The sequence below is a fragment of the Chiloscyllium plagiosum genome, chromosome 28 (assembly GCF_004010195.1).
Source record: "Chiloscyllium plagiosum isolate BGI_BamShark_2017 chromosome 28, ASM401019v2, whole genome shotgun sequence".
NCBI classification, from domain to species: Eukaryota; Metazoa; Chordata; class Chondrichthyes; order Orectolobiformes; family Hemiscylliidae; genus Chiloscyllium; species Chiloscyllium plagiosum.
Genome location: NC_057737.1, coordinates 45,380,318 through 45,394,035, shown reverse-complemented (window position 1 = coordinate 45,394,035; position 13,718 = coordinate 45,380,318). Strand labels below are relative to the sequence as shown.

Below are 13,718 nucleotides of genomic sequence, written 5' to 3'. Positions count from 1 at the left end.
CATGGGAACAGGGCCATCTCACAATCCCAAATGGAGTGTCTGTGACCCCAGGAGGGGCATAGCTCCTAATAAAAGTCTGATAGTGAGTAAAACATTGCTTCTGATGGTGGAGCCTTTTGATCGTTGTGCCATACATTTAGAGATTAGTGGATAAAGGTTCTTGACCATCTGCAGTGGAGGAGAATTGCTGATGGAATAATGGAATAATGTTCACTCATCTCCCACTACCACCCTGTAACAGAAAGGAAAACATGGGCACCTCCAGAAGATTAATCATCTCATTTAATTTGACAATTCATGCTTGGTGATGTTTATTGCCTTCAGTTGGCAATAATTCAGTAATTATTAGGCCTTCAGTCAGGCCTAATAATTAACAGTAAATAAATCGATGGAGTTTTCTGGCATGGTTCTGGACTGCAATGCAGGGAGCTGGAGTAATTTGTGGAAAAGCATAGATGCATCTCTGGGATTTTATTGTCTCTTTTGGGTTCATTGCACGGGGATTGGGGTTGTTATTCTCTCTGGATAAAGCCATTTGTTTCGGAAAGGAAAAGAAAATTAAGCTGAACTCCTTAAAAACTGTTAAAGGTGGTTGCACAATTAGATTAGATTAGATTACTTACAGTGTGGAAACAGGCCCTTCGGCCCAACAAGTCCACACCGACCCGCTGAAGCGCAACCCACCCCCCCCCCCTACATTTAGGAAACCCACGCAGACACGGGGAGATTGTGCAAACTCCACCACAGTCAGTCGCCTGAGGCGGGAATTGAACCCGGGTCTCTGGCGCTGAGGCAACAGTGCTAACCACTGTGCCACCGTGCCGCCCACAATTGTTCCAGCATCGCCTAGTTATATGGTTGCAGCCCCTGCAGTTACCTGGCAGAGCCTAGAGAGGAGGGGAATCAGTCAGCAACCCCATTAGTGATTGGGTCATCACCATTATTAACTGCCCCTCGACTCAGCAAGAGGATCATCCAGTTGGGATGGTGAGTTTTGTTACTGTCAGCCTTCATGTGAATAAGCAGACAGATTCTCACCCCCACCCCCTCCATCCTAAGATCTCTGGACAGAAGGGAATCGCTCCAGAAACCGGGCAGGGCTGGTAAATGCATCCGGACAGCTCGATCTGAATGAGCTTTGAGAAGATTTGTAGCTCAGGTTGAGGTTTTGGATGTAGGTGTGCTCGCTGAGCTGAAAGGTTCATTTCCAGGTGTTTCGTTACCTTACTAGGTTACATCTTCAGTGGACCTCATGCGAAACAATGCTGAAAATTCCTGCTTTCTATATATAGAAAACTAGCCATCAGGATACGTGAACACCAACTAGCCACAAAAAGACATGACCCTTCTCTCACTAGTATCCTCACATACGGATGAGGAAGGACACCACTTCGACTGGGACAACACATCCATCCTAGGACAAGCCAAATAAAGACACTCACGAGAATTCCTAGAAGCATGGCATTCCAACCGGAACTCTATCAACAAACACATCGAGTTAGACCCCATCTACCATCCCCTGAGAAAAGGAACAGGAAATAACATCACCACAGGAAATGGCATCACCAACCCAAAGAAACCCAAACATATAAATAGAAAGCAGGAATTTTCAGCATTGTTTCACATGAGGTCCACTGAAGATGTTACTAGTCTGGAAATGACCCTTTCAGCTCAGCGAACAAACCTACATCCAAAATCTCGATCTTAAGCTAGTGACTGCAGCCTGATGGATCCCAACACTTCTGTCACAATCGGTCCCGCTGGGGTCATCCCAAATGGTTAAACTCCAGGCTGAGGATATGAACTGGCTTCCCATCTTAACACAACCCCTCCCTTGGTTAGCTCCAATGTGGTCCATCTAAGAAAGATCCCTTCCCTCACGGATACCTTTTGCCAAACCAAATATATTGATGCTTAGAAAGGAGCCAGATTAATTTTCTTGAGTTAAAGAAAGGGTCAATACATTAGATACTAAATACATGGAAGTATAATAAAATGCAATATACATGAGAAATATGCATTTAGTTAAAAAGGAGCTGTTAAAAAGACATATAAGTCAGAGTCTGGGTCCGATGATTGAACATGGCAGCTGTTGAGTTGTATGGTAGTAGTGAAGCAGATGATTTTGAGAATCATGACTGTGCAGTTAGCTGGCAGGCTTTTTGTCTTATTATCGTCTTGGCAGTGATTTCACTAGCTTGCCTTGGCTTCCAGCACTCAACGCAAGAGCAAATCTTCCTTTTACCTGAAATGCAGGGGTGTACAATGGCTGTCTTCGTGCTGTGACTAGTACATATTACTACATCAGCCCATTCTGAGACACAGACCAGGGGTTGTGGGTGTTTTTTTAATCTCCTTTCCTGGAAGCATATACCATAAAAGTGTCTGCAGCTTGGGACATAATAATGATAGACTCTGATTTATATGTCTTTTTAACAGCTCCTTCTCAGCCTTGCCATGATGCCTCCCATGCTTTGCTGTACTTTCTTTGCCAGTCCATCTTTTGTCTGGTACACATTGCTGCCACTGTGCATCATCAACAGCATGGGAGGTCAATAGTAGGTGGTGAAAGTAGTGCCAATATAGCAGACTAATTTGTCCTGGATGGTGTTAGAGTGTTGTTAGAGCTGCACCCATCCAGGCAAGTAGGGAGTGCTGTATCACACACCTGACATATGCTTTGTTGATGGTGGCAAGGATTTGGGGAGTCAGGAGGTGAGTTACTGGTCACAGAACTCTCAACCTTTAACCTGCTCTTTTGTCATTCTATTTAAAAATACTTTCTCATCAACTTGTTCAGAGATGTTATTACACATTTCTGGAGAAGGTGGGACTTGATCCTGAGCTTCTTGGCTCAGATGTAGGGTCATTACCACTGCATTACAAGGGTCCCCACTGTATTCATAAAGCGAGTCTGGTAATGTTTCTAGTCAATGGTAATCCCAGGATGTTATTAGTGGGGGGATCAATAATGGTCATACCAATGGATAATGGTTAGTTTGTCTCTTATTGGAGATGGTCATCACCTGGCATTTGTGTGGCACGACTTTTACTTGCCACTTGTCAGCCCAAGCCTGAATATTGTCCAGATCTTGTTGCATTTGAACATGGACTGCTTCACTATCTGAGGAGTTGTGAATAGTGTGGAACATTGAGCAATCATCGGTGAACATCCCTACTTCGGACCTTGTGATGGAGGGAAGGTCATTGATGAAGAAGCTGAAGATGAAGCTAATTTGCCATGTTGTTCTGCTCACAGATCCTCTCTGCATGTGGTTCAGAGGTAGAATCCCTCTCTCTGACCATATCAAAATGTCCACCCTCTGCCTCTTATTTTTACAATGTTGAGAAGACAGTACCCACCCAAAATGACAACATGCTTGAGGGACAGGCTCATTTTCCAGGTCTTTGCTGTTTTGCCACCTGCAGTTACCAGTTCACAGCATTGCAGGAATGTTGTTCCTTGCAGCACCGAGAGTGGTCAGTCACACTATTTCCCTGAACCCAAATGGATTTTGTGTTTGCATGATGGAGTTAATGGTTTGCAAGCCTGAAGTGCTTCCCAGCAAGTCTCCTTGCACAGAGCTAAACGCCTCAGCTCTGTCTCACTGAACTGGCCAGATCGGTGACTGTCGACAGCTGAATGAATGCGTTTCTGCTCAAAGGCACGACTGTTAACCGTGGGTCAGTGACACAAAAGGAAAAGGAAGTTTTGACACTTTAGACTACACTTTCCCAGATGGTGCAAGTTGTACGCAAAAGTTCTAGAGAAAAAAATACCACCTGCAATTTCCACAGGCAGTTGGAACAAAATCCCAGGGTGTCTCCAAATTCCTCAAATTATATACTCATTCAGGGCTGTGTCTCACTCTGGATGTGACCTCTCCTTCCTGATTAGCCTTTTGATTTTGATTTTGATAATGTCCTGTCAAGGAAATGAACAGGCATCAGGCAAATACCAAGGAGTTCAGCTCATGAGATTACCTAAGCACCAAGTGTTAATTTTTTTTCGTACACAGATTTGTCAAGTTTGTCCAATGTATCAGTTGCCCATTCCTGAAGCAAAGCCAATTGGCGAGAGAGCTAATCTGTTTTCTTACTCAATGATCCTTCATAATGTGTTTCTTGAATTATGTGATCCTGCATAATGCTGCTCCCCCTTAACTATTTAAACTTTCAATCACTTGCTAGTACACAGTTTGAGTATTGCTGAACAAAGAACTATGCTGTGGCATTCTATTTTCCACTCGTCAGGACAGAATCATAAGATTCACAGATTTTTTTTCACACATCTGAAACATTGACGGTTCATTATTTAAGCCAAGTTTTGGGGATTGGAGTGCAAGATTAGATTAGATTAGATTAGATTACTTACAGTGTGGAAACAGGCCCTTCGGCCCAACAAGTCCACACCGACCCGCCGAAGCGCAACCCACCCATTCCCCTACTTTTACCCCTTACCTAACACTACGGGCAATTTAGCATGGCCAATTCACCTAACCTGCACACCTTTGGACTGTGGGAGGAAACCGGAGCACCCGGAGCAAACCCACGCAGACACGGGGAGAATGTGCAAACTCCACACAGTCAGTCGCCCGAGTCGGGAATTGAACCCGGGTCTCTGGCGCTATGAGGCAGCAGTGCTAACCACTGTGCCACTGCCCACAAGATGTTCAAATCCCACCTCAATCTATTAATAGATTAACTTTAAAATCATTTTATATGAGTGAGTGGGCAAGTGCATGGCGAATAAAGTATATTGTGGATAAATGTGAGATATCCAATTTAGTGGCAAGAAAGACAGGCAGATTATTATCTGAATGGCGATAGATTTGGAAAAAGGGAGGTGCAATGAGACCTGGGTATCTGTGTACACCGGTCGCTGAAAGCAAGCATACAGGCACAGCAAGCAGTGAAGAAGGCAAATGGTGTGGTGGCTTTCATAGTGAGAGGATTCGAGTGCAGAGGCAGGAATGTCTCATTGCAATTGTCCAGGGCCTTGGTGAGACCACACCTGCGGTATTGTGGACAGTTTTGGTTTCCTAATCTGAGGAAAGATGGTCTGGCGCTGGAGGGATTGCAACACAGGTTTACCAGACTGATTCAGGATTGGTTAGGACTGTATTCATTGGAGTTTAGAAGAGTGAAGCGGGAATCTTATAGAAACCCAAAGGATAATTCTAACAGGACTAGACCAGGTAAATGCAGGAAGGCTGTTTCCAATGCTGCCTCACAGCGCCAGGGATCCAGGTTCGATTCCAGCCTCGGACGACTATCTGTGTAGAGATGGAACATTCTCTCCGTGTCTGCGTAGGTTTCCTCTGGGTGCCCCCATTTCCTCTGGGTGCTCCCGTTTCCTTCCACAGTCCAAAGATGTGCCGGTTAGGGTGAATTGGCCATGCTAAGTTGCTCATAGTTCTGGATTAGAGTGGTGCTGGAAAAGCACAGCAATCTCTCCACCCTTCAATCACTCTGCCTGTATCCCTGATGAAGGGCTTTTGCCCGAAACGTCGATTTCCCTGCTCCTTGGATGCTGTCCGAACTGCTGTGCTTTTCCAGAATCCAGAATCTGGGTTTCCAGCATCTGCAGTCACTGTTTTTACTTAAATTGCTCATAGTCAAGGGATGTGCAGGCTGAGTAGGTTAACCTGGGAAATGCTGGTGAGACGCTCTTCAGAAGGGATGTGCAGGCTGGGTAGGTTAACCTGGGAAATGCTGGTGAGACGCTCTTCAGAGGGGTGGTGTAAACTTGATGGGCTGAATTGCCTGCTTCAACACTGTAGGGATTGTATGATTCTACAAATGCCTGGACAGTCCAAACCTAGGCGTCACTGTCTAAGGATACAAGTAGGACTGAGATGAGGAGAAATTTCCTCACCCGGGGGGTGAGGCGGTGAGCCTGTGGAATTCTCTGCCACAGAAAGCGGTTGATGCCACAACATTGAATGTTTTCGAGAAGGAGTTAAATTTAGTTCTTACATGTAAAAGGATCGAAAGATTCGGGGAGAAAGTGGAAACAGAGTACTGAGTTGGATGACAGCCATGGTCATATTGAATGGCAGAGCAGGTTTAATAGGTCAAATTAGAGACAAAAAAAAACTGCAGATGCTAGAATCCAAGATAGAGAGGCAGGAGGCTGGAAGAACACAGCAAGCCAGGCAGCATCAGGAGGTGGAGAAGTCAATGCTTTGGGACTGAAAAAGGGTTACACCCAGAACGTTGACTTCTCCACCTCCTGATGATACCTGGCTTGCTGTGTTCTTTCAGCCTCCACGCTTGTCTTAATGGGCTGAATGGCCTAATCCTGTTCCTATTTTCTGTGTTTCTATGTAATGAAAGTTCCACTTTTATCATCAGATTTCCTGACCCTTGGAAATACACACGATGTACAAAGTGAATGTTTTGGAGCAGTCAGGCAGCTTGTTGTAAATGCTGTTGCTGTTAACTAACTGATTTTTGTCTTTTTTTTGCAGATTCGGAGGAAGTGACCCCCAACCCAAAAGGCTAAGACACTACCATCAAGCCTGCGGTGAGGTGTGGAGTTGAATGGAGCCATTCACTGGATAAAGCTGGACCGAAGGAGACAATTCTATGAATGGTTGGAATATCAAGCAATAAGGTTCTGAATCGATAAAAACGATGGTTGCAATTGTATTTTACACAAAAGAAAAGCAGCACTTTCCATAGGGGCTTTTAGAAACCCTTACTCACATTGTTCCTCACTCTCATCATCCTTGCACATAGAGCAAATCAAGTGTGTAGCCAATTTCCTCTGCTTCTGAAAGTCGTTTCCAATGGTAACAAGGTCTTTGGTGGTATTTCAGAAAAAAAGCACTTTGATCAGAGTACAGTATTAAAGGTTCAGCTGTGGGCAGCACTAAAGCGCTGTTTACTGCCCCCTTGCCTAGCAAGAGCCCTTTACAAAACCATTACCTTGACTGAACATAAGGAAGGAAAGAGACTCCCATGCAGTCTCCCTCAGGGCACCCCAAAGCACTTTACACTTAGTGATTACTCAGTCGCCATGTAGTCACTGTTACTCTATAGGATACACAGTGGCCAATTTGCAGATGCCAAGATCCCCAGAAGTGACCAGAAGTCATTTGTGTTATTGATGTTGGTTGAAAGTTAAAAGCTGACCAAGACACTAGGAATGACACTTCCCTCTCTGCTCTTGTTCAAAATGGTACCAAGAAATCTTTTACACCCACCTGAAAGGGCAAACACAGCTTTAAAGTCTCATCCAGAATAGATAGTTCTCTTTGACACGTCGCCAGCCACCCTTAGCTGAGTCCCTGCCAGACCAAATACCTCAAACCACATCACCCTGTGCCTCTATCCTCTCTGAGGGTGTGCTCCTGACCCACAGGCACCATCCACATTTTCATAGCTTCCCCAAGTGCCTACTGTTCTTCATGACCAGGGACAGTTGTGTCCTTGCTGCTTGGTAAAGCAGCCTCTACATTACCTTTCGTGTCAAGCACAGACACTTTCCAATAGTGTTCCATAACCACAGGAGGCATGCTCACTTAGGCCCTTATCCCATTGAATCCAGTTTGCTGCTACTTTATTTATTCCGATAATTATTTAAATCTCCATCTAATGGCACTGTCACTATCTTAAGGAACGATTTTGAGAATTATATCCAGACAAAGGAAGGGGAAAGCCAGGATTGTACTAATCAGGAATGCAGTTTAGAAGCATTTGTAAAGATAGGAACATAAGTAGCGCAATAGGTTCAAACATGAGTTTGAAGCCAGCTTTCAATACCAGATGTGTTGGGAAGTGAGTTTTGTTGATTCGGGAATAATCTTTATTGAGCAGACAGCGAAAACTTTCAATTCATTGTCACTCAACAACGTTTCCTCATCAGAAGTCAGTCCAGGACAAGGGGACACTGTTTTAAAATTAGAAGTCATCCTTTTTGGACAAAGATTAGAAGATTAGTTTCTCACTGAGTGTTGTGCAACTTTAGACCTCTGCCTCTAAAGGAACTCATTAAAGATTTTTAAGATAGATAGCTTTGTGTTAAGCAAGGAAATCAAAGGTGAGGTGCAAATCATAGAATTCCTACAGTGTGGAAACAGGCCATTCAGCCCATTGAGTCCAATGGACCCTCTGGAAGTGTCCCATCCAAACCTATCCCCTCTACACTATCCCTAAAACCTTGTATTTCCCATGGCTAATCCACTAGCCTGTGCACTACGGGGCAATTTAGCAAGGCTAATCCATACATCTTTGGACTGTGGGAGAAAACTGGAGTACCTTGAAAGAAACCCACACGGAAACTGGGAAAACTCGAACCAGATGGTGGTCCAAACCTGGAACTGAGCCCAGGTCCTTGGAACTATGTGGTAGTAGTGCTCACCACTGTACCACCAAGGCAGGATGGGAAATTCAAAACACAAATGGCCTTACTGAATTGAATGGTCTACTTCTGCTACTACAAGCCCACCGACTCCCACAGCTACCCAGACTACACCTCCTCCCACCCTACCTTCTGTAAAAATGCCATCCCTTATTCCCAATTCCTCCGCCTCCGCCACATCTGTTCCCAAGATGACCAATTCCACCTCAGAAATTCCCAGATGGCCCGCTTATTCCACAATCACAACTTCCCTTCTTACGTGGTTGACGATGCCCTCCAGCACATTTCCTTCACTTCAAGCCCCACCCTTCCCAACACAACAAGGACAGAACCCCCCGATCCTCATCTTCCACCCCACCAACCTCCACATAGAATGCATCACCCTCCGCCACTTCTGCCATCTCCAAACGGACCCCACTACCAGAGATATATTTCCCTTCCCACCCCTATTAGTGTTCTAAAAAGACCATTCCCTCTGCAACTCCCTCATCAGGTCCACACCCCCCCACCAGCCTTCACCCCACTCCTGGCACCTTCCCCTGCCACCGCAGGAAGTGAAAAACCTGTGCCCACATCACTCCCTTCACCTCTGTCTGAGGCCCCAAAGGATCCTTCTACATCCACCAGAAATTCACCTGCACCTCTCCCAATGTCAACTACTGTATCCATTGCACCCGGTGTGGTCTCCTCTACATTGGGGAGACAGGACATCTTATGCGGATCATTTCAGAGAACATCTCTGGGACACTCACACCCACCAACCCCACCGCCCCGTGGCTGAACATTTCAACTTTCCCTGCCTCTCCGTCAAGGACATGGAGGTCCTGGGCCTCCTCATCATCAAACCCTAACCACCCGACACCTGGAGGAGGAACACCTCATATTCCGCCTGCAACCACACGGGATAAATGTGGATTTCAACAGCTTGCTCATTTCCCCTCCCCCAAAATTATCCCAGTCCCAACCTCCAACCCGGCACCGTCCTCCGGACCTGTCCTATCACCTTCTCCCTCACCTTCATCCACCTATCGCTTTCCAAGCTGCCTTTCCCCAGCCCCCCCCTCCCATTTTCTCCCAGCCCACATGCCTCATTCCTAATGAAGGGCTAATGCCCAAAATATCGAATCTCCTGCTCCTCGGATGCTGCCTGACCGGCTGTGCTTTTCCAGCACCACACTCTCGACCCTGATGTGCAGCATCTGCAGTCCTCACTTTCTCCTATGTCTCCTACCTCACATGTTTCCAAGTAAATTGGCAACTTCACTGAGTATCACGGAATATCAAAGAAGTTAAAATGTATTTGCCATCTCTAGTAGTGATATCACTCATTTTAATGTCTGTAGACAAGCACCAGAAAAGAGAATTATTGAAACAAAATGCTTTATTGTTTCGATGAGCATAGAAAGCACCAAAACAAAAATCCCAAATAAACTAATGCTGGATCATTGCAAATGCTCGCATTTGCCAGATGAAATTGTTGCAGGATTTTGCAGCCCAGAGACAGGCTGTTCTGTCTAACTAGTCTATACCAGTGATTCTGTGCCACATCAGCATCCTCTCAATCTGCTCCATCTCACTCTTTCAACAAATCAAATATGATAAATGCTTTGCAGCACTCTAAATGTTTTGTGATCTGCTGCAATGTGTTACGTAATTCGGAGGATGCAGGAAATCACCTCGGAACAATCTTGTGTTTGAAAATTTTCACTTGTAGTTCAGGAGCAGCAAAGCAGTCTGCTTAAAGTCCTGTGCACTCACAGGGTACAGGCTGTATAATATTTGTATCAGAATGTGCACCTTTATGTAAGGTGTGTATATGAGATTATACTTGAGTACTCAAAGAATTATTAAGATAGATGTTTGAATTAATTGTATCTGTATGAAATATTGGTGTAAATGTACATTTTAATGTACTTACATTATATATGAGTTATTTTTGTATATCTATATGTGTATATGGAAGTATACTTATGAATAACGGATGCATCAAAAATCATAGTAAATATATTAAAGTGGAACTAAATCCTTTTTTTAACAATTTGTATGCTTTTTTTCTAATATATTTGGGTTCTTAATTTAAAGTGAATTGAAACACACACCTCACAACACTGTCTTAATGTGGGTGTGAGCTACTGTTTTGCTATTGCCTGATCATCTCCTGTCACATGGCCTACCCCCCACCTCCTCTACAGCCTCCATCAATGGGAATTATGCCAAGCAACCTCAAAGCCCTGGCATCTCACTGTTTATGTAATTTTAAAACTTATATTTCTTTTACTAATTCATTCATAAGATGAGGACACCATTGGCTGACCCAACTGCTATTGACCATCGCTAATTGCCCCTTGAGAAGGTGTATTCAAACTTCTCCATGACCTTATCATCGGAAACTTGCCCTGCCCGGCAACTCCTCCAGATCCAACATTCGGAGTGCCAGCAGTAATCCACTTTTCCCCTTTGAAAGGACAGGCCTCCCTCCTTGGGCACTTAACTGGACAGCTGCAAGCATCCCCACACAAGAAATCTGATGGCAGAAGTCCCACCCACCAAGCCAACTTCAGCACCTCATCTTGCCACTGCTGATATTCAGAGTGGAGAGTGCGTTGCTGGAAAAGCACAGCAGGTCAGGTGGCATCGGAGAAGCAAGAGAATTGACGTTTTGGGCGTAAGCCCTAGGAATGAGGCCATATTCTCCCAACAGCGGGTGATGGGTTCACTATTTTTAAAAGATTATTTTGGGGTATCACTGGCAAGCCTGGCTAGTGTTGCCATTCTGAGTTGCCTTTGAACTAATTGGTTCTCCAAGCCATTTCAGAGTCAACCATATTGCTTTGGGTCTGGACTCCCGTGTAGACCAGACTGTGTAGGGATGGCAGATTTCCTTCCCTAAAGAATACTAGTGACCCCAATGAGCCTTTACAACAAGTGACAATGATCACATGGTTACCATTAGGCTAGCTTCAGATTGTTATTGAATTCAAATTTCACCATCTCCCATGGTGGGATTTGAACTCATGTTTTCAGAACCTGGGATTTTTGGGTTACTTACTCCAGTTGTATTACCACTGCCTTCCCTCCTTGATGGTACTGCTGTTGTTCAATAGATCTGATTGGTCAGCTACTTATAGACTCATAGAGATGTACAGCATGGAAATGGACCCTTCGGCCCAACCCATCCATGCCAACTAGATATCCCGACCCAATCTAGTCCCGGGTGCTGGCAGGTGGGAATAGATTGGGTTGGGATATCTGGTTGGCATGGACAGGTTGGACCGAAGGGTCTGTTTCCATGCTGTACATCTCTATGACTCTATAAGTAGCTGACCAATCAGATCTATTGAACAACGGCAGTACCATCAAGGAGGTGGTCCCTGCTTCCAGTACATACCAACTTGAGGGCTAACTCTCAGGCACCAGAGTGATGGCAGGAATGGGTAGGGAATAAGGGTCACAGACAAAGACAGAGGGGTGACTTGAGCAGGAATACAGTCCCCAAAGCTGGGTCCCTCGATCAGTCATTTTGAACCCGGATACCACCCCGCAGAACTCTGAGCAATCCCATCAGGGTTTGCACAGTAAGGGAAGGCAGTGGTAAGGTCGCCCCCTCAGTCTCTGACACTCCAGAGAAAAGACGTCCAACCTGTCCAGCCTCTCCCTATAGCTCAAAAGATGACACAAGACAGAGTGGGATGGTTGAAGGCAGACATCAAACGCCAGCAGGATCCTGTTTCAGACTATGGGTAAACTTAGCTCTGAGATTACAGGATGCAGTATGCAGATTTAAACACTGACTCTTAGGAAGAGTACTGGAAAGGGTGCATTCACCCAGAAAGAGTTAAACAATGACAATGGGTTATATAAACCTGTCTTCTATTTCCTCTGGCAGATTGAGGGATAATCCAATTCTTGCTTAAAGGATTTGATGGGATCGATACAGAGTAGCTGGCGTGCTCCTGTGGGCAAGTTCAGAATAAGAGAAAACAATCTTACATTTCGAGCTGGGTCGAGTGCTGATCAAACAAAGGTCTCTTGACGGTGTCTAACTACACTTGAAGGAACGGAGATGTTTTGTTTTGATGTTGGAATTAAACAAGAAGGAAACACGTTTTTGCGCAAAGGATTTCTCGCTCCCACAGTGCTGCAGTTGCTGGAGGTTAATTAAAATGTTCAAGGCTGGGGAGTAATTGTTGTTTGGAATGGATAATACAGCCCAAAATGGATGGGAGAAGTGAACATCAGATCAAGCCTTGACAAACTGAATGGCCAGCTCCCATTCCAATAAAATTATATTTTTATATTGTTAATATAAAATATGCACCAGCATAATGTCAGTATTATTTTATTAGTTACATGCTCTAAGCAACTACTTCTGGCCTTTGTTAAATATGACACATCGCAGAAAGAGAGATCTCCCTTTCAGGGCTCTCGACAGTCACCTGGAGCTGGATAAGCTGGGAGGAGCCTTAAAACTGAAAGAGCTATTTACAAAACAATATAACAGGTCAGCTTCAGGATTGGGATGAAGGTCTAGTCAAGATCTACATCCACTTTACTGACAGGCACATAGATTTCCCATTGAAGCCTTTCCCTCATTCTGTTTATGTGATGGTCTTAGAGATTTGTAATTCTACATTATTCCAAAACTCAGAATCATTAGATAACATCATAGACTCCCTAGAGCGGAGAAAGAGGCAATTCAGCCCATCATGTCTGCACTGCCCCTCCAAAAACCTTTCCACCCAGATCCAGGCCCCCATCGTATCACTTTAAACCCACATTTCCCATGGTTCATCCAATCAGACTGTACATCTCTGAGCACTACAGGGCAATTTAGCATGGCCAATCCACCTAACCTGCACATCTTTGGACTGTGGGAGGAAACCAGAGCACCTGGAGGAAACCCACACTGACACGGGGAGAATGTGCAAGCTCCAAACAGACAGTCAGCTGAGGGTGGAATCGAACTATAGTGCTAACCACTGAGCCACTATGTCACCCCATAAGGTGTGAATGGAATGGGACCTGAGGGGTAACGTTTTCACACAGAGGGTGGTACTGGTATAGAACAAGCTGCCAGAGGAAGTGAGGGAGGTAGGTACATTTACAATATTTAAAAGACATTTGGACAGGTAGGAAAGGCTTAGAGGCATATGGACCAACCGTAGGCAAACGGAGCTAGTTCAGTTTGGGATACCTGGTCAGCATGGACGAGTTGAATCGAAGGGTCTGTTTCCATGCTGTATGACTCTATGACTCTATGTAGTCTGCAAAGAGACCATCTCACCCATCCACTATCCAATGAAGGATGAAGGTGGGAGAAATGAAGGAAGTTCACAATTGTCAGGATCAC

The 13,718-nt window shown here is 44.9% G+C and overlaps 1 protein-coding gene across 1 annotated transcript in view; it reads left to right on the top strand.

Annotated features, from left to right (window-relative positions):
- LOC122564163 (protein spinster homolog 3-like) overlaps positions 1-8,440 on the top strand; it is a 120,439-nt gene extending 111,999 nt beyond the window's left edge. The window contains exon 12 of the mRNA XM_043718810.1: positions 6,474-8,440. Coding sequence (XP_043574745.1) covers positions 6,474-6,508 — 35 coding nt within the window. The 3' untranslated portion in view covers positions 6,509-8,440. The remainder of the gene's footprint in view (positions 1-6,473) is intronic.
- The last annotated feature ends 5,278 nt before the right edge of the window (positions 8,441-13,718 follow it).